This window comes from Salmo salar, chromosome ssa03 (genome assembly GCF_905237065.1).
Source record: "Salmo salar chromosome ssa03, Ssal_v3.1, whole genome shotgun sequence".
Taxonomy (NCBI): Eukaryota; Metazoa; Chordata; class Actinopteri; order Salmoniformes; family Salmonidae; genus Salmo; species Salmo salar.
In genome coordinates, this window is record NC_059444.1 from 94,731,905 (window position 1) to 94,750,128 (window position 18,224).

The window sequence follows — 18,224 nt, forward strand, 5'->3', positions numbered from 1 at the left end:
TGGAGGAACATATTGTCTGTAGTCTACTGTACATGATGGAGGAATCTATTGTCTGTAGTCTACTGTACATGATGGAGGAATCTATTGTCTGTAGTCTACTGTACATGATGGAGGAATCTATTGTCTGTAGTCTACTGTACATGATGGAGGAATCTATTGTCTGTAGTCTACTGTACATGATGGAGGAATCTATTGTCTGTAGTCTACTGTACATGGTGGAGGAACATATTGTCTGTAGTCTACTGTACATGGTGGAGGAACATATTGTCTGTAGTCTACTGTACATGGTGGAGGAACATATTGGCTGTAGTCTACTGTACATGGTGGAGGAACATATTGTCTGTAGTCTACTGTACATGATGGAGGAACATATTGTCTGTAGTCTACTGTACATGATGGAGGAACATATTGTCTGTAGTCTACTGTACATGATGGAGGAACATATTGTCTGTAGTCTACTGTACATGGTGGAGGAACATATTGTCTGTAGTCTACTGTACATGATGGAGGAACATATTGTCTGTAGTCTACTGTACATGATGGAGGAACATATTGTCTGTAGTCTACTGTAGAGCTTCACAATTGCAAACTTTATAGAATAGAAATCTAATTACATCAATTAAATGTGGAACAACTTATTTGAGTGAACATTAGCAAGCCAGCAGCAGATGAAACAAAGTGAGTTCTCTCCTCCCTCTCTTCCCGGTTGTGGTTTGCCATCTAGCTTGCTACCTTTACTAGCCCATACCAGTGACATACTTGGCTATGTTATCGACATATAGCAGTACACAAACAAAATCTAGCTCACTTGCTAGAAAGAAATGGCCACATATTCATTCAGAAATGGAGGAAGAGCATAGCTAACTATAGCAAGGTAACGTTAGCAGCTGCCTCTTCAACATGAAGCCACTGTGACAACATAAATCCTAAAGCAAATACATAAAAACTTGCCCCAATGAGCAAAATCCACATTCACCCCTCCAAAGAAATCATGGCTCTGGGGCTTCTCCGAAATGACACCAGATCCGCAATCGGATCCATGGCCGACGCGTCACATTTCAGTTTAGCCTGCACTCGGCAGGCTGTGTAGAGCACTCCCCTGGAGACACAGAAAGGCTGAATTACCTGAACGCACAGCCCCCACAAACACCTTGAGAACGCTCTTCACAGTACGGTAACAGTGACCTCGGTCGCTGCCAAAACGACTCTTTCCCATAGGCTTCTACTATGAGTTTTACATTTGGTTCGTTTTATCACTGTTCTTTAAATGGAAGAAGTGAAATAAATGTGCTATAGCTAGCTAACGTTAGCATGGAGGAAGCAAGTTAGCTCTTTCATTTACCCGGTTGACCTCCATGCTCACTGAAGTCTGTGTTAATGCTTGGTCTCTGCTGGTGCTGCTGGCTGTTTGAGATGCTTTAGAAGCCACATTGCTGGTGGGGACAGCATCCACTTTGAGAAGCAACTTCTTGCTGAAGCACTCCTTCCATTGTTGATAGCTGTGGAAGTTCTCAGGGATGAAAGGTGCCCCGCAGATTGACTACTAGACGCCCGGTTTCCACTAGTTACACTACATGACCAAAAGTATGTGGACACCTGCTCGTTGAACATTTACATTTACGTCATTTAGCAGACGCTCTTATCCAGAGCGACTTGCAACATCTCATTCCAAAATCATGGGCATTAATATGGAGTTGGTCCCCCCTTTACTGCTATAACAGCCTCCACTCTTCTGGGAAGGCTTTCCATTAAATCTTGGAACGTTGCTGCAGGGACTTGCTTCCATTCAGCAACAAGCATTAGTGAGGTCGGGGCTGAGGTCAGGGCTCTGTGCAGGCCAGTCAAGTTCTTCCACACCGATCTTGACAAACCATTTCTGTGTGGACCTCGCTTTGTGTATGGGGGCATTGTCTTGCTGAAACAGGAAAGAGCCTTCCCCAAACTGTTGCCATAAAGTTGGAAGCACAGAATCGTCTAGATTGTCATTGTATGCTGTAGCGTTAAGATTTCCCTTCCCTGGAACTAAGGGGTCTAGTCCGAACCCATTATGAAGCTCCCGACGAACAGTTCTTGTGCTGACGTTGCTTCCAGAGGCAGTTTGGAACTCGGTAGTGAGTCTTGCAACCGAGGACAGACGATTGTTATGCACTACACGTTTCAACACTCGCCGGTCTCATTCTGTGAGCTTGTGTTGCCTACCACTTCGTGGCTGAGCCGTTGTTGCTCCTAGACATTTCCACTTCACAATAACTGTACTAACAGTTGACCAGGGCACAAATTTGTCGAACTGACTTGTTGGAAAGGTGGCATCCTAGGACGGTGCCACTTTGAATGTCACTGAGCTCTTCAGTAAGGCCATTCTACTGCCAATGTTTGTCTATGGAGATTGCATGGCTGTTTGCTTGATTTTATACACCTGTCAGCAATGGGTGTGGCTGAAATAGACCAATCCACTCATTTGAATGGGTGTCCACATACTTTTGTGTATATAGTGTACCACAAACACAAAGTCAAAATTGTCTTTATCCTATCAATTCATGAAAACAAAAATGTGCTTTTTGGTCTTATTTTAAGGTCAAGGTTAGGCATAAGGTTAGCAGTGTGGGACCAATTCTTCCGCCTCATTCTCACAATGAGAATTTTCATGGTGTGAAGCTGACCATGTTGCGTTGTAGGATTTTTTCCAAAGTTAGAGCTGATTTGGAGAGAACCTCAAACCCAACTTTTAGAACAACATAATATTATAACAATTGATTTTAAAGTTTGTAATTTGGGAATGTTTTCTTGGGGTGCTCTAAGTTACTACTATATGTGTTTCTGGCATTGAGAAATAAGTGCTGCTTTGAACATCCATCTTTACCTCTCTTTCCCTCTCTTCTGTTCTCCTTCCTGTAGGATCTTTACCCCTCTCTCTTTCCCTGTACCCCTCTCTTCTGTTCTCCTTCCTGTAGGATCTTTACCTCTCTCTTTCCCTGTACCCCTCTCTTCTGTTCTCCTTCCTGTAGGATCTTTACCCCTCTCTCTTTCCCTGTACCCCTCTCTTCTGTTCTCCTTCCTGTAGGATCTTTACCTCTCTCTCTTTCCCTGTACCCCTCTCTTCTGTTCTCCTTCCTGTAGGATCTTTACCCCTCTCTCTTTCCCTGTACCCCTCTCTTCTGTTCTCCTTCCTGTAGGATCTTTACCCCTCTCTCTTTCCCTCTACCCCTCTCTTCTGTTCTCCTTCCTGTAGGATCTTTACCTCTCTCTTTCCCTGTACCCCTCTCTTCTGTTCTCCTTCCTGTAGGATCTTTACCTCTCTCTCTTTCCCTGTACCCCTCTCTTCTGTTCTCCTTCCTGTAGGATCTTTACCCCTCTCTTCTGTTCTCCTTCCTGTAGGATCTTTACCCCTCTCTCTTTCCCTGTACCCCTCTCTTCTGTTCTCCTTCCTGTAGGATCTTTACCTCTCTCTTTCCCTCTACCCCTCTCTTCTGTTCTCCTTCCTGTAGGATCTTTACCTCTCTCTCTTTCCCTGTACCCCTCTCTTCTGTTCTCCTTCCTGTAGGATCTTTACCCCTCTCTTCTGTTCTCCTTCCTGTAGGATCTTTACCCCTCTCTCTTTCCCTGTACCCCTCTCTTCTGTTCTCCTTCCTGTAGGATCTTTACCCCTCTCTCTTTCCCTGTACCCCTCTCTTCTGTTCTCCTTCCTGTAGGATCTTTACCTCTCTCTTTCCCTGTACCCCTCTCTTCTGTTCTCCTTCCTGTAGGATCTTTACCCCTCTCTCTAAATCCCCCTACCCATCTCCTCTCTTCCTGTAGGCTAAAGCATGTATGTATGTACAACGGTGTATGCAGGTACAATTGACAGTCACTTACTAAGCCCTTCCTCTCCTCCCCCCAGACCTAAGCGTGTTCTCCCCCCCAGTCTGTGTGAGTTCCTGGAGGCTGATGGAGAAGGAGGAGAGGGAGACCAGCAGAGAATCATCCCTGGTCACAACCGCCTCTACTTCCGCTCAGACAGCTGTACCCCCAAAACACCCCAGGAGGTAGATCACGACAGTGAGGATGAGACGGACCCCTTCTGGCTCCGAGAGAGGACCATCATGGTGAGAGACGCAAACACACACTGAGCAGCTAGCTACCACACGTGGTGAGATACACTGAGCAGGTAGCTAGATACCACACGTGGTGAGATACACTGAGCAGGTAGCTAGATACCACACGTGGTGAGATACACTGAGCAGGTAGCTAGATACCACACGTGGTGAGATACACCCCTGTTAAAATGGCAGGTTTTTGTGATGTAAAAGAATGAGACAAAGATAAATCATGTCAGAACTTTTTCTACTGTTAATGTGACCTATAATGTGAACAATTCAATTGAAAAACAAACTGAAATCTTCGAGGGGGAAAAATGAAAAATAAAAACCTTACAGTAACCTGGTTGCATAAGTGTGCACACCCTCTTATAACTGGGGATGTGGCTGTGTTCAGAATTAACCAATCACATTCAAACTCATGTTAAATAGAAGTCATTACACACCTGCCATCATTTAAAGTGACTCTGATTAATCACAAATAAAGTTCAGCTGTTCTAGTAGGATTTTCCTGACATTTTCTTAGTTGCATCTCAGAGCAAAAGCCATGGTCCGCAGAGAGCTTCAGAGGGATCTCATTGTTGAAAGATATCAGTCAGGAGAAGGGTACAAAATAATTTCCAAAGCATTACATATACCATGGAACACAGTGAAGACAGTCATCATCAAGTGGAGAAAATATGGCACCACAGAGACATTACCAAGAACTGGACGTCCCTCCAAAATGTATGAAAAGACGAGAAGAAAACTGGTCAGGGAGGCTTCCAAGAGGCCTACAGCAACATTAAAGGAACTGCAGGAATTTCTGGCAAGTACTGGCTGTGTGCTACATGTGACAACAATCTCCTGTATTCTTCATATGAATGGGCTATGGGGTAGGGTGGCAAGACGGAAGCCTTTTCTTACAATGAAAAGCATCCAAGCCGGGCTAAAGTTTGCAAAAACAAACATGAAGTCCCCCAAAAGCACGTGGGAAAATGTGTTATGGTCTGATGAAACCAAGGTTGAACTTTTTGGCCATAATTCCAAAAGGTATGTTTGGTGCAAAAACAACACTGCACATCACTCAAAGAACACCATACCCACAGTGAAGCATGGTGGTGGCAGCATCATGCGTTGGGGCTGTTTTTCTTCAGCTGGAAGGAGGGAATTATGGAGGGAATTATGAACAGTTCCAAATACCAGGCAATTTTGGCACAAAACCTTCAGGCATCCGTTAGAAAGCTGAAGATGAAGAGGAAGTTCACCTTTCAGCACGACAACGACCCAAAGCACACATCCAAATCACGAAAGCATGGCTTCACCAGAAGAAGATTAACGTTTTGGAATGGCCCAGACCTGAATCCAATTGAACATCTCTGGGGTGATCTGAAGAGGGCTGTGCACAGGAGATGTCCTCGCAATCTGACAGATTTGGAGCGCTTTTGCAAAGAAGAGGATAAATATTGCCACATCAAGATGTGCCATGCTAATAGACTCCTACCCAAAAAGACTGAGTGCTGTAATAAAATCAAAAGGTGCTTCAGCAAAGTATTAGTTTAAGGGTGTGCACACGTATGTAACCAGGTTATTGTGAGTTTTTTATTTCTCCCCCTCAAAGATTTCAGTTTGTTTTTCAATTGAATTGTTCACGTTATAGGTCACATTAAAGGTGGAAAAAGTTCTGACATGATTTATTGTTGTCTCATTATTTTACATCACAAAAACCTGGCGTCTTCACAGAGGTGTGTAGACTTTTTAAATCCACTGTAGCTACCACACATGGTGAGATACACGGAGCAGGTAGCTACCACATTACACTACCCATACAAACCCAGGTCTACCATTACATTACCATTACAGACTGTAGGTATTAGGCCCATACGAACCCAGGTCTACCATTACATTACCATTACAGACTGTAGGTATTAGGCCCATACGAACCCAGGTCTACCATTACATTACCATTACAGACTGTAGGTATTAGGCCCATACGAACCCAGGTCTACCATTACATTACCATTACAGACTGTAGGTATTAGGCCCATACGAACCCAGGTCTACCATTACATTACCATTACAGACTGTAGGTATTAGGCCCATACGAACCCAGGTCTACCATTACATTACCATTACAGACTGTAGGTATTAGGCCCATACGAACCCAGGTCTACCATTACATTACCATTACAGACTGTAGGTATTAGGCCCATACGAACCCAGGTCTACCATTACATTACCATTACAGACTGTAGGTATTAGGCCCATACGAACCCAGGTCTACCATTACATTACCATTACAGACTGTAGGTATTAGGCCCATACAAACCCAGGTCTACCATTACATTACCATTACAGACTGTAGGTATTAGGCCCATACAAACCCAGGTCTACCATTACATTACCATTACAGACTGTAGGTATTAGGCCCATACAAACCCAGGTCTACCATTACATTACCATTACAGACTGTAGGTATTAGGCCCATACAAACCCAGGTCTACCATTACATTACCATTACAGACTGTAGGTATTACAGAGCCACACTGACATTGGGTTTGGAGTCTCCGACTTGACTGTGGATCCACTCTGACTGTTGTTCTGTCTACAGCAAATCCAGGAGTTTACAGACGTGAACGATGGAGAGAAGGAGGTGATGAAGCTATGGAACCTTCACGTTATGAAGTATGGGTACGTACCCCACACACACACCTACCTCCAAGTTATGAAGTATGGGTATGTACCCCACACACACCTACCTCCACGTTATGAAGTATGGGTATGTACCCCACACACACACCTACCTCCACGTTATGAAGTATGGGTATGTACCCCACATTAAAGCCCTAGCCTCATTATACAGCCTTTGTTTAAAGCTTCATAAGACGTTGCTGTGTCGTTCTCTAGAGCTTCATAAGGCGTTGCTGTGTGTCGTTCTCTAGAGCTTCATTAGACGTTGCTATGTGTCGTTCTCTAGAGCTTCATTAGACGTTGCTGTGTCGTTCTCTAGAGCTTCATTAGACGTTGCTGTGTGTCGTTCTCTAGAGCTTCATAAGATGTTGCTGTGTGTCGTTCTCTAGAGCTTCATAAGACGTTGCTGTGTCGTTCTCTAGAGCTTCATAAGACGTTGCTGTGTGTCGTTCTCTAGAGCTTCATAAGACGTTGCTGTGTGTCGTTCTCTAGAGCTTCATAAGACGTTGCTGTGTGTCGTTCTCTAGAGCTTCATAAGACGTTGCTGTGTGTCGTTCTCTAGAGCTTCATTAGACGTTGCTGTGTGTCGTTCTCTAGAGCTTCATAAGGCGTTGCTGTGTGTTGTTCTCTAGAGCTTCATTAGACGTTGCTGTGTGTCGTTCTCTAGAGCTTCATAAGACGTTGCTGTGTGTCGTTCTCTAGAGCTTCATAAGACGTTGCTGTGTGTCGTTCTCTAGAGCTTCATAAGACGTTGCTGTGTGTCGTTGATGTTTCCATCATATTGACTTGTTGGGGATAAAAGGCTGTGTGTGATGACGTAGTGCACATAAAAATATCTTTTGCGGTTAAATTCCCATGTACCGAGAAAAAAACAAAAAAAATGTCAGCAAACATGTTGCCTTATATAGTGAATGTGCCCTCTGGTCTTGGCCCGTGCCCCTGAGCCAACAGCTGGCACATACAGTGTGGGGTTAGCCTACATGATCAGATTATTATGGATAAGAGCTAGAATACTTTTGGGGGGGGGTCAAATGACAGCTAAGCATCGATCATCATGTCACCAGATTAAGACCCTCGATATTTTTTGCAAAGGAGCATCAAGTTCATCACCGTTCACTTTCACCTCCCTGTGCACTTTCACCTCCCTGTGAAGTTCATCACCGTGCACTTTCACCTCCCTGTGAAGTTCATCACCGTGCACTTTCACCTCCCTGTGAAGTTCATCACCGTGCACTTTCACCTCCCTGTGAAGTTCATCACTTATTAAATCTGTAGCTTAACTTCACTGGGGTAGGGGGCAGCATTCGGAATTTTGGATGAAAAGTGTGCCCAAACTAAACTGCCTGCTACTCAGGCCCAGAAGCTAGGATATGCATATAATTAGTAGATTTGGATAGAAAAGACTAAAGTTTCCAAAACCTGTTAAAATAATGTCTGTCAGTATAACAGAACTGAAATGGCAGGCGAAAACCTGAGGAAAATCCATCCAGGAAGTACTATTATATTGAAAGGCTGTTTCTCCATTGAAAGCCTATCCACCATACAAAGACTTAGGACCCAGTTCACGATCTCTATGGCTTCTACTACATGTGGCCAGTCTTTAGGCATTGTTTCAGGCTTTTACTCTGAGAAACTAGGGAGATACAGCACTTTCAATGAGAGGACACTGGACATTTCCAGACATGAGTCCACCGCGTGATCGGGAAAGTGCCTTTCTTGTTTCTCCTTTTCTATTGACAAAGCTATTGTCCGGTTGAAATATGATCGATTATTTATGACAAAAACAACCTGAGGATTGATTTTAAACATCGTTTGACATGTTTCTACGTACTTTTATTGTACTTTTTTTACTTTTCGTCTCGATGTTGATAGCACGCATTGTGCCTTTGGATTACTGAACTAAACGCACCAACAAAACTGAGGTTTTTGGACATAAAGAGGAACATTATCGAACAAAACAAACATTATTGTGTAACATGGAGTCCTGGGAGTGCCATCAGATGAAGATCATCAAAGGTAAGTGATTCATTTTAATGCTATTTCTGACTTTTGTGACACCTCTCCTTGGTTGGAAAATGGCTGTATGGTTTTCTGTGGCTAGGGGCTGAGCTAACATAATCGCATGGTGTGCTTTCGTCGTAAAGCCTTTTTGAAATCTGACACAGCGGCTGGATTAACAAGACGTTTATCTTTAAAATGGTGTATAATACTTGTATGTTTGAGGAATTTCAATCATGGGATTTCTGTTGTTTTGAATTTGGCGCCCTGCAATTTCACTGGCTGTTGTCGAAGTGGGACGCTAGCGAGAGAGGTTAATAAACTGAATGGGAGGACCACACACACCATATCGTCACATGACTCCAAGTTTACTTCCATATGATGGTTGAATAGAAACCTGCTTAATGACATCTGTAGTTTAAATATGTTTTATTTAACTAGGCAAGTCAGTTAAGAACAAATTCATATTTACAATGATGGCATAGGGGTTAACTGCCTTGTTCAGGGGCAGAACGACAGATTTTTACCTTGTCAGCTCAGGGATTCGATCTAGCAACCTTTCAGTTACTGGTCCAACGCTCTAACCACTAGGCTACCTGCCGCCTCAAATGAATTAGTATTAACTAGGTGCTCTCTAGACTAGGGGCTCCATAGTGTCTGTGGCGCAGGCTAAAGTTTGACGTCCCTACTCTAATCCCCCTCTCTCTCTCTCCACTCTCTCTCTGCCCCTCAGCTACATAGCAGATAACCAGATGAACGGAGCCTGTCTGGCATTTGTGGAAGGTTGCGGTGCGTACATTGCCAGGAAGAACCTCTGTAGGAACTTCCTGTTACACCTGGTCAGCATGCATGACTTTAAACTGGTTACCACGACAACCATCAACCAGGCCATGACACGCCTCCGACACATCCAGCAGACCCAGCGGCAGGAAGGAGGAGAGGGGGATGGAGGAGAGGAGTCTCAGTCTGAGCTGCAACCCGACTATGCCACATGTAATGACGACCACACGGATGGTAAGAGTAACCATGGTAATGGCCACACGAATGGAAACGGCATCGGCGATGGTGATGAAGCTGGTTGTGCTGTTGCTGTGGAAACATCCAGGCCGAGCAAGAGGCATAAGTTCTGAGTTGCCCTCCGGCCCTCTCCTGGAGGAGTGATAAGTATCTAAAATGATGCCCGGTGATTGGCTGAGTGGAGGGTGAAAGAGGGTGTGGTGGTGGTGATTGGAGGGAATAAGAGAGACTCATGATGACATCATTCCAAACAAGCACTGTGTGTTGGGTTTACCGTATAGAGGTGGTGGGCCAGAATCATTTAAGGTCATTTGGACACACACACACACACACACAGTCCCACTGGTTATAGCAGGGAAACCTTCATCTAGTGTTTTCCCATGTCTGGTTCTTCAGTCTACCTTGATGTCATTAGACTAACGTTACAGTGACCATGAGTTCTGTAAACACATCACTTCAGCAATAACTTATTCTGAGTCCCAACTGGCACCATATTCCTTTATACTAGTGTGCACTACTTTTCACCAGGCCCTGCTATAGACTAGCATTCTGTCCAGGAGGTGTACTTGTACATCAAGCCGTCTGCTATAGACTAGCATTCTGTCCAGGGGGTGTACTTGTACATCAAGTTGTCTGCTATAGACTAGCATTCTGTCCAGGGGGTGTACTTGTACATCAAGCTGTCTGCTGTAGACTAGTATTCTGTCCAGGGGGTGTACTTGTACATCAAGCTGTCTGCTGTAGACTAGCATTCTGTCCAGGGGGTGTACTAGTTCATCAAGCTGTCTGCTATAGACTAGCATTCTGTCCAGGAGGTGTACTTGTACATCAAGCTGTCTGCTGTAGACTAGCATTCTGTCCAGGAGGTGTACTTGTACATCAAGCTGTCTGCTGTAGACTAGCATTCTGTCCAGGGGGTGTACTTGTACATCAAGCCGTCTGCTATAGACTAGCATTCTGTCCAGGAGGTGTACTTGTACATCAAGCTGTCTGCAATAGATTAGCATTCTGTCCAGGGGGTGTACTTGTACATCAAGCCGTCTGCTATAGACTAGCATTCTGTCCAGGAGGTGTACTTGTACATCAAGCTGTCTGCTGTAGACTAGCATTCTGTCCAGGAGGTGTACTTGTACATCAAGCTGTCTGCTGTAGACTAGCATTCTGTCCAGGGGGTGTACTTGTACATCAAGCTGTCTGCAATAGATTAGCATTCTGTCCAGGGGGTGTACTAGTTCATCAAGCTGTCTGCAATAGATTCGCATTCTGTCCAGGGGGTGTACTTGTACATCAAGCTGTCTGCTATAGACTAGCATTCTGTCCAGGAGGTGTACTTGTACATCAAGCTGTCTGCAATAGATTAGCATTCTGTCCAGGGGGTGTACTAGTTCATCAAGCTGCCTCACTACAGAAGCAGGAGGTGGGCTCCTGCCCTCTGGGCCGTTCTGGCTGATACAAGGCTTACTTAGTACTTTTGGCCGAGGCCCATAGGGCCCTATATAGATCAGTGGTTCCCAAACTGTTTCACTCAGGCCCCTCTTCCAGCATTGGGGAACATCCATTTCTATGGGCACAAGCACTGTTCATGACAAACTGTTCACACCCCTAAAATGTTGCAGATTTAAAGCTTATTTCCTTGCAATTATATACATTTTGCCATGTCTAATGTGTATTCATGTGATATTTGAGTGACACAAAAATGAATGTCTAGGGGCTAAAAAAACGTTGAAAAAAACGTTAGCTGACATGGCAAAGAGGAACTGATGATGCAATAACCAGTTTCTACACGTCACCTTGTGCATTCTACTATTACAACTTTCAACAGTACCGTAATTTCCAGACTATTGAGCGCACCTGAATATAAGCCGCACCCACGGAATTTTTTTAAAAGTATTATTTTGAACATAAATAAGCCGCACATGTCTATAAGCCGCAGGTGCCTACCGGTACATTGAAACAAATTAACTTTACACAGGCTTTAACGAAACACGGCTTGTAACAAAAAAAATTATAATTGCAGTAAACAGTAGTCTACCAAGAAAGTCATTTCCTTTCAAAAAAAATTGAAAGCGGGAAAAATCCATATATTAGCCACGTCATTGTTTAAGCCGCGAGGTTCAAAGCGTAGGAAAAAAGTTGCGGCTTATAGTCCAGAAATGACGGTAAGTTGAAAGCTGGACTGAGTTCCTCCTAGGGGGGCGCGCCCCACAGTTTGGGAACCACTGATATATGGAATAGGATACCATCAGTACTGTGTCCATCCTCACTGGTCCAACCTACTTTAGCACCTGTCTTGTCTCCGGTGCCTGTTTGAGACAGACTTGGGTGTCTGTGCACTAGATAGGAAATAGGGTGCCATTTGGGATATTTGCTTTGGGACAAACTCGTTTTTAAAAAATATAGTTCAGTATAGAGACGAACCGAAAAGACTTGGGTCGTCTTCACTTGGGATGGACTACCTGAACAATATAAACGCTTGTTTTCGTTTTCTTTTGCTAAACGTTTTGCTACAGTGTGCACTAATGAATACCACCCTGATGACGGACAGACTGCTGAAATGTATTGTTATTTTTTTATAAGGGGAATGGTTGGTTGTATGATGATGCATTCTGAATTTGAACATTTGATTGTTGTATGTTTATTACTATGGTGGTCATTTTGAGGCTAAACTTGAGGACGGTACGCTGGTCTGAAGTCCAGCTCTTGGAAACAGTGTTGTTGGACTGGAAGGTGTCTGGCTCAGGGTGGAAAGATCACTTTACCCACAATCCTAAACTAAATGTGTATTGCTATCAGACCTCTGTTTAAATACCATTTGGAGTTAACGTTTGCTCTAGCCTGCCTGGAGTGCTAGATGGGAGGGGAGTTGCAGTTTTGGGACTATTCTATTGGTCCATTTAAGCCAGGCAAGCACAGATATAGTATTTGAACCCAGGTCTGGTTACCACTCAGTCAGTCAGGATCCAATGGTGCTACTAGACAGATGATTCAGGCCCTCAGCGAGCACTGATCACAGTCATCTGTAACCTTTTGAGGTCATTAGGTCAAGGTTCAGTTACACTGTATGACCACATTCATCATCAAGCTGAAACCGTGCAGCACCCGCATCCACTCACTGCTTTGGGGAGTGTCCCGAATGGCTCCCTATATAGTACACTACTTTAGACCAGGTACCATAGGGTAGTGCACTACTTAGGGAATAGGGTGCCATTTGGGACGTACTCTTACTATGTTGGACTAATTTGGCAAGGTCAGTGTTGACGTCTTCAGAAAGGTGACATGTTGACCTGCTAGACATAAACTATAGTAAATATCAGCACTCTGACATTAGTGGGGAGTTAAATGTTGACTTTCCTGACCAAAGGGAGTTGGATCTGCTGCAGATTTTCTACTATTTTCCTCATCTGTGAAACTGTCCCAAATAGCATCTTATTTCCTATATATATAGTGTACCATAGGGCCCTGGTCAAAAGTAGTATGGACCACAGGAGGTTGGTGGCACCTTTAATTGGGGAGGATGGGCTCGTGGTAATGGCTGGAGTAGAATGGTATCAAACACGTGATTTCCATGTGTTTGATGCCATTCTATTGGCACCGTTCCAGCCATTATGAGCCGTCCTCCCCTCAGCAGCCTCCACTGGTATGGGCCCCTGGTCAACAGGAGTATGGGGCCCTGGTCAACAGGAGTGCACTATATAGGAAATAGGGTGTCATTTCAGATGCATCCGTTGCTACTCCAGTGATGGGGTGGATCTTTTCAGGCGTGAACTTGAATTGCAATCAATCAGGACCCAAACAAAGGAAGCTGTTCCTAGGTTCTGTAGCTGTGTGCAGTATGTTGACTAGGGTCATGCTCATTTGACAGAAAACGTTATAAAGCACTCAAACGAGGGAGTTGGAGGTACTATCTGTACTAATCCAATAAAACGTATCTTCTGTTGCAAAATGTTTTGCTACAGTGCGCCTCAATGAACATGACCCAGGTTTGTGTATCCGTCACTTCAGGAAAGAAGAGCAACATTTTGCTCTAGCGAACCCAGATAAGGAAAACAGGACTTTGTACACCAACATCCTAAAACCAGCTGGATGTTGGGAATTTAGTAATAAAGGAGTCATAGAAAATGTTTTCTATTTAAAAGAATAAAGATGTTTTGTACTATTACCATTAACGTCTCATATGGTTTTAATCTCATGGATACGGTTCTAACACTACTGGTCAGGTTACTGTAACTATCTTATGGGTACGGTTCTAACACTACTGGTCAGGTTACTGTAACTATCTCATGGATACGGTTCTAACACTACTGGTCAGGTTACTGTAACTATCTCATGGGTACGGTTCTAACACTACTGGTCAGGTTACTGTAACTATCTCATGGGTACGGTTCTAACACTACTGGTCACGTTACTGTAACTATCTCATGGATACGGTTCTAACACTACTGGTCAGGTTACTGTAACTATCTCATGGATACGGTTCTAACACTACTGGTCAGGTTACTGTAACTATCTCATGGGTACGGTTCTAACACTACTGGTCACGTTACTGTAACTATCTCATGGGTACGGTTCTAACACTACTGGTCACGTTACTGTAACTATCTCATGGATATGGTTCTAACACTACTGGTCACGTTACTGTAACTATCTCATTCACATGTTAGGATAGGGGATAGACCTTCAGCTAGCCCGAGGATAGTACTTTTCAGACTGGGCCAGTAGGAATGTGCCCAACTAGCCTGTCAGACCAGCCAAATGTTGTATTTACAAACATGGCACGGGCCGGCACATTTTGGACCCGGTTGTTACCCTGGCTAATAGAAATGGTCTGCTAGCCTGGCTGACCCAAAATCCTGAGTTCTGTCCATCTCTTGATGTAGCAATCCAATTTGGATTGTTTCATATTTCAGACAAAAATAACCAAAAGTAGATGACTAAGCAATTTATTGGACGTTTCTGGGGCATTCATTCTGTACTGAAGGAAGGCACAATGAGGTATACACACATATGTAAATAATAAGCCTGATAACAAGCAGGACTGGGGTCAATGCTATTTAGGAAGTCAACTCGCATTCCACTTTAACTCAATTGGAATTTCAGTTAACCTCCGGAATTGAAATGGAACTGAGCCCAACCCTGATTACAAGTCACAGTCAGCATTCCAAATGGCACCCTATCTGGTGCACTACTTTTGACCAGCCCTATGGATCCAGGTCAAAAGTAGTGCACTAGATAGGGAATAGGGTGCTATTTGGGACTCAGGCACACAGTTAAAGGAATCGGAGAAGGATGTTTGCATGAAGAGGGTGGTGGATGACAGACAGCTGAGTACGACCCCACTTTAACAGGTGGCCTGGTTCCATTTCCAACCCCACCTCCCTACCATTGGCAGCGTTTCACTGATACCAGATGATTTGGACGTGAAGCAACACTGCCACAGAGTAACTATCCAGCTATAGCTTTTATCGACAAGCAGTGTCTTCCAGTATGTATGACCACTGTTAAATGTGAAACTGTCACACTCCCGAGTGGCGCAGCGGTCTAAGGCACTGTATTGCAGTGCTCGACGCGTCAATACAGACCCTGGTTCGTTTCCAGGCTGTCACAACCGGCCATGATCGGGAGTCCCATAGGGTTGGTGCATAATTGGCCCAGCATCGTCCGGGTTAGGGGAGGGGGTAGGCCGTCATTGTAAATAACATTTTGTTCTTACCTGACTTGCCTAGTTAAATAAAGGTTCATTTTAATTTGAACCATCTAACTCAACAGTCAGTCTGCTGAAGAGCACTCTGTAACCACAGCAACCATTCCATCTCTGCAGAACCACAGGAAGCAACCCAAACGGCCCCTAGTCCCTATAGTGCTCTAGAGGAAATAGGATGGCGCTTAAAATATAAATTCACCTCACAAGTAGAACAAGTTCCCCCAAAAATTCACATGAAAGTACATCAATGTCTACAAGTGAAGTTACATTACATGGATGTGAAAACTGTTAGCAAAAAAAGTGAACCGTTTTTAAAAAGAACATTAAGAGCATAAAATGGAATCTAATTCAGAACACTTACAGAATCAGAACTTTGTATACACCATGAGTTCTGCTCACACGGAGCTAGAGAATTGAAAACGGGTCGACAGGGGAGGAGAGACCGACAAAGAAGAGGTTACGATCTCTGGAGTGAGTTGTTTTTCACAGTGGTGGTGTTTTTTTCTGTGGTAAAAAATGTGTTTGATGAAAGGTAACGTGTCTCTCTCTGATCTCTGAGCGAGACCACCCCCTTATTGTTCTCACATTCAAAAGTAAAAAACACCACCATTTTAGGACGTTTGGAGAGAATGTGCATCTGAAATAGGGCACAGGAATGGCACCCTATTCCCTATATAGTGCACTACTTTTGACCAAGGCCCATAGCACTATGTAGGGAATAGGGTGCCATTTCATGCACAGCCTGAGTGTCTCTTGAAAAGGAAGAATGATTGGTCAGTTGTGGTACACGAGTCTGTATCAGATGGCAGGATATCTTATCAGCCAGTTCAGAAAGGGCTTTGGATACATTGTTGATCCAGATGCCAAGAGGAGAAAGGTGTGCTACTGGAGCTGATATTTTCTGATACTGGAGAAGACAGCTCTCAGCCATCACCAGTCATACCTGGAGGAAGCATAGATAGCTGCAGAAGGCCAGATGAAACCTTTCCCAGGGTGAAAGGAACAGATGGGTCACAGTGGGTAAAGGAGGGGTACATTACTGTAAACAACGGCAGTTGAATTCACATTGAGAAATACCCCAATACTGAAAAGCTATAGGGGGTAGAGGCTAAGTGTCTAAGGCAGTGGTATTCAAAGGCGATGATCGTGACCCCACTAAACAAAAAGTACGGATTATTGTATGAGACCATATACAAACGTATTTGAAAAATACAATTGAGTACATTTATTTAGTTTTTTTGTAAATGTAATGAATTAAGGATTATTTGTTGATGTACTAATTTAAGGTTGTCATTATTTTTGGGGTGGGTTCATGAGAAAATGAACACACAAAAAATAGGGTCCCTGCTAAAAAAAAGTTTGAATACCACTGGTCTAAGGGGTTTATTTGGGACAGGACAACTCCAGCAGACAGGACTGTTACTCTGCTTGTCCCTTTGTGTTGACTGACAGGGCTGCTGTCCAATCAGCAGGCTCAGAACACCAGCACCTTCCAACCAGGGTGGGCTAAGGAGCAGCCAAAGAACAGGCAGTCCACCCCCTGGTCTAGCAGCCAATCAAACACCACTTCCCGGTTCCCTGAGCCAATCGTAACCCTCAGCTTGAAGTTGCCTCCGTCGCTAAGGTTGTTGTTGTTGCTAATAGGAAGTAGGTTGACCACTTCCATATCAAAGGTCACAGCAGAGCCGAGGGTGATAGAAGGCAGCTGGTTGGTCATCTCTTTACCGTTGACAAACACCGCTCCTGGAGAGAAGAGAGGCGAGGGAGAGAGGAAAGAGTAGGAAGAGGAGGGATATAGAGAAGGTGAGAAAAAAATCTGTCAAGTTTTGCTAACTTTTAACGCTGCTGCTACTCTGCAATTGTACGCTTTACAATATTTTTGTTGTTGAAAAAGTGAGTGTACCGTTGGTGGAGATGCAGACAGCCTGGTCCCTCTGGAGAGACTCCGCCTCTCCCTCACACCCCACACACACCCCGATACTGTCCCGCTTGTCCACCTGGCCCGTCGCAGAGATCCTACGCAAGCACACAAAACACACTAATCACACGACAGGAATCACAGCATAACATTACACTAGAGATTGTGATGGAGGGGAGAGAGAGAGAGAGAGAGAGAGAGAGAGTGAGTGTGTACTGACTTGAAGGTGAGCGTCTGTCCACAGAAGTATGTTGGAGCGTTGGAGTAGAGAACCCCAGCTTTAGAGGGGGACGAGTCACTCCGCATGGCGATGTTCCTTCTACTGCTGAGGATGTAGCCCTCACTGCCTGGACACCACTCTGGAACACACACCACCCAGAAGAAGACAGAAACCATGACAACAGTACACCTTCAGTCCAGGCCGACTGCATTTCAACAGGTCTGGCTGCAGGAGACACCTTCTCACGCCACAGACACTGAGACATAGGAGATGAGACAGGATGTTGAGTGATGCCAGAGAGGATGGTGCTTTACTGACACCAACAGCACGAGAGGTGAAATTACAAGCTAGGTAGCTAGTGTGTCCTAAGGAGCTAGTGCGTGTGTACTAGCTAGCTGGACAAGCAACAATGGTTAACATTACGCCCTGGACCAGAGCTAGTGCCCTGACTGGTATGTGCCTAACACACTGATGCCCTGGACCAGAGCTAGTGACTCACGCTACACGAGACCAACAAACGTCTACAGGTTACGCGAGCACACACCATCTGAGACACAAAAATACCATCAGAGACGTACTTTGAGGTTTGTAGACCACGCTGTGTCAGCATGCATAACCTGGAGCTGA

At 44.5% G+C, this 18,224-nt stretch overlaps 2 protein-coding genes across 2 annotated transcripts in view; one reads left to right on the forward strand and one right to left on the reverse strand.

Annotated features, from left to right (window-relative positions):
* LOC106601962 (polycomb protein suz12-A) overlaps positions 1-13,920 on the forward strand; it is a 47,060-nt gene extending 33,140 nt beyond the window's left edge. The window contains exons 14-16 of the mRNA XM_045715866.1: positions 3,878-4,082; positions 6,664-6,743; positions 9,475-13,920. Coding sequence (XP_045571822.1) covers positions 3,878-4,082; positions 6,664-6,743; positions 9,475-9,871 — 682 coding nt within the window. The 3' untranslated portion in view covers positions 9,872-13,920. The remainder of the gene's footprint in view (positions 1-3,877; positions 4,083-6,663; positions 6,744-9,474) is intronic.
* A 762-nt stretch (positions 13,921-14,682) lies between these two features.
* LOC106601961 (cytokine receptor-like factor 3) overlaps positions 14,683-18,224 on the reverse strand; it is a 73,038-nt gene continuing 69,496 nt past the window's right edge. The window contains exons 8-10 of the mRNA XM_045715867.1: positions 17,598-17,736; positions 17,363-17,475; positions 14,683-17,202 (exon numbers count right to left, since the gene is read on the reverse strand). Of these exons, the coding sequence (XP_045571823.1) occupies positions 16,934-17,202; positions 17,363-17,475; positions 17,598-17,736 (521 nt within the window). The 3' untranslated portion in view covers positions 14,683-16,933. The remainder of the gene's footprint in view (positions 17,203-17,362; positions 17,476-17,597; positions 17,737-18,224) is intronic.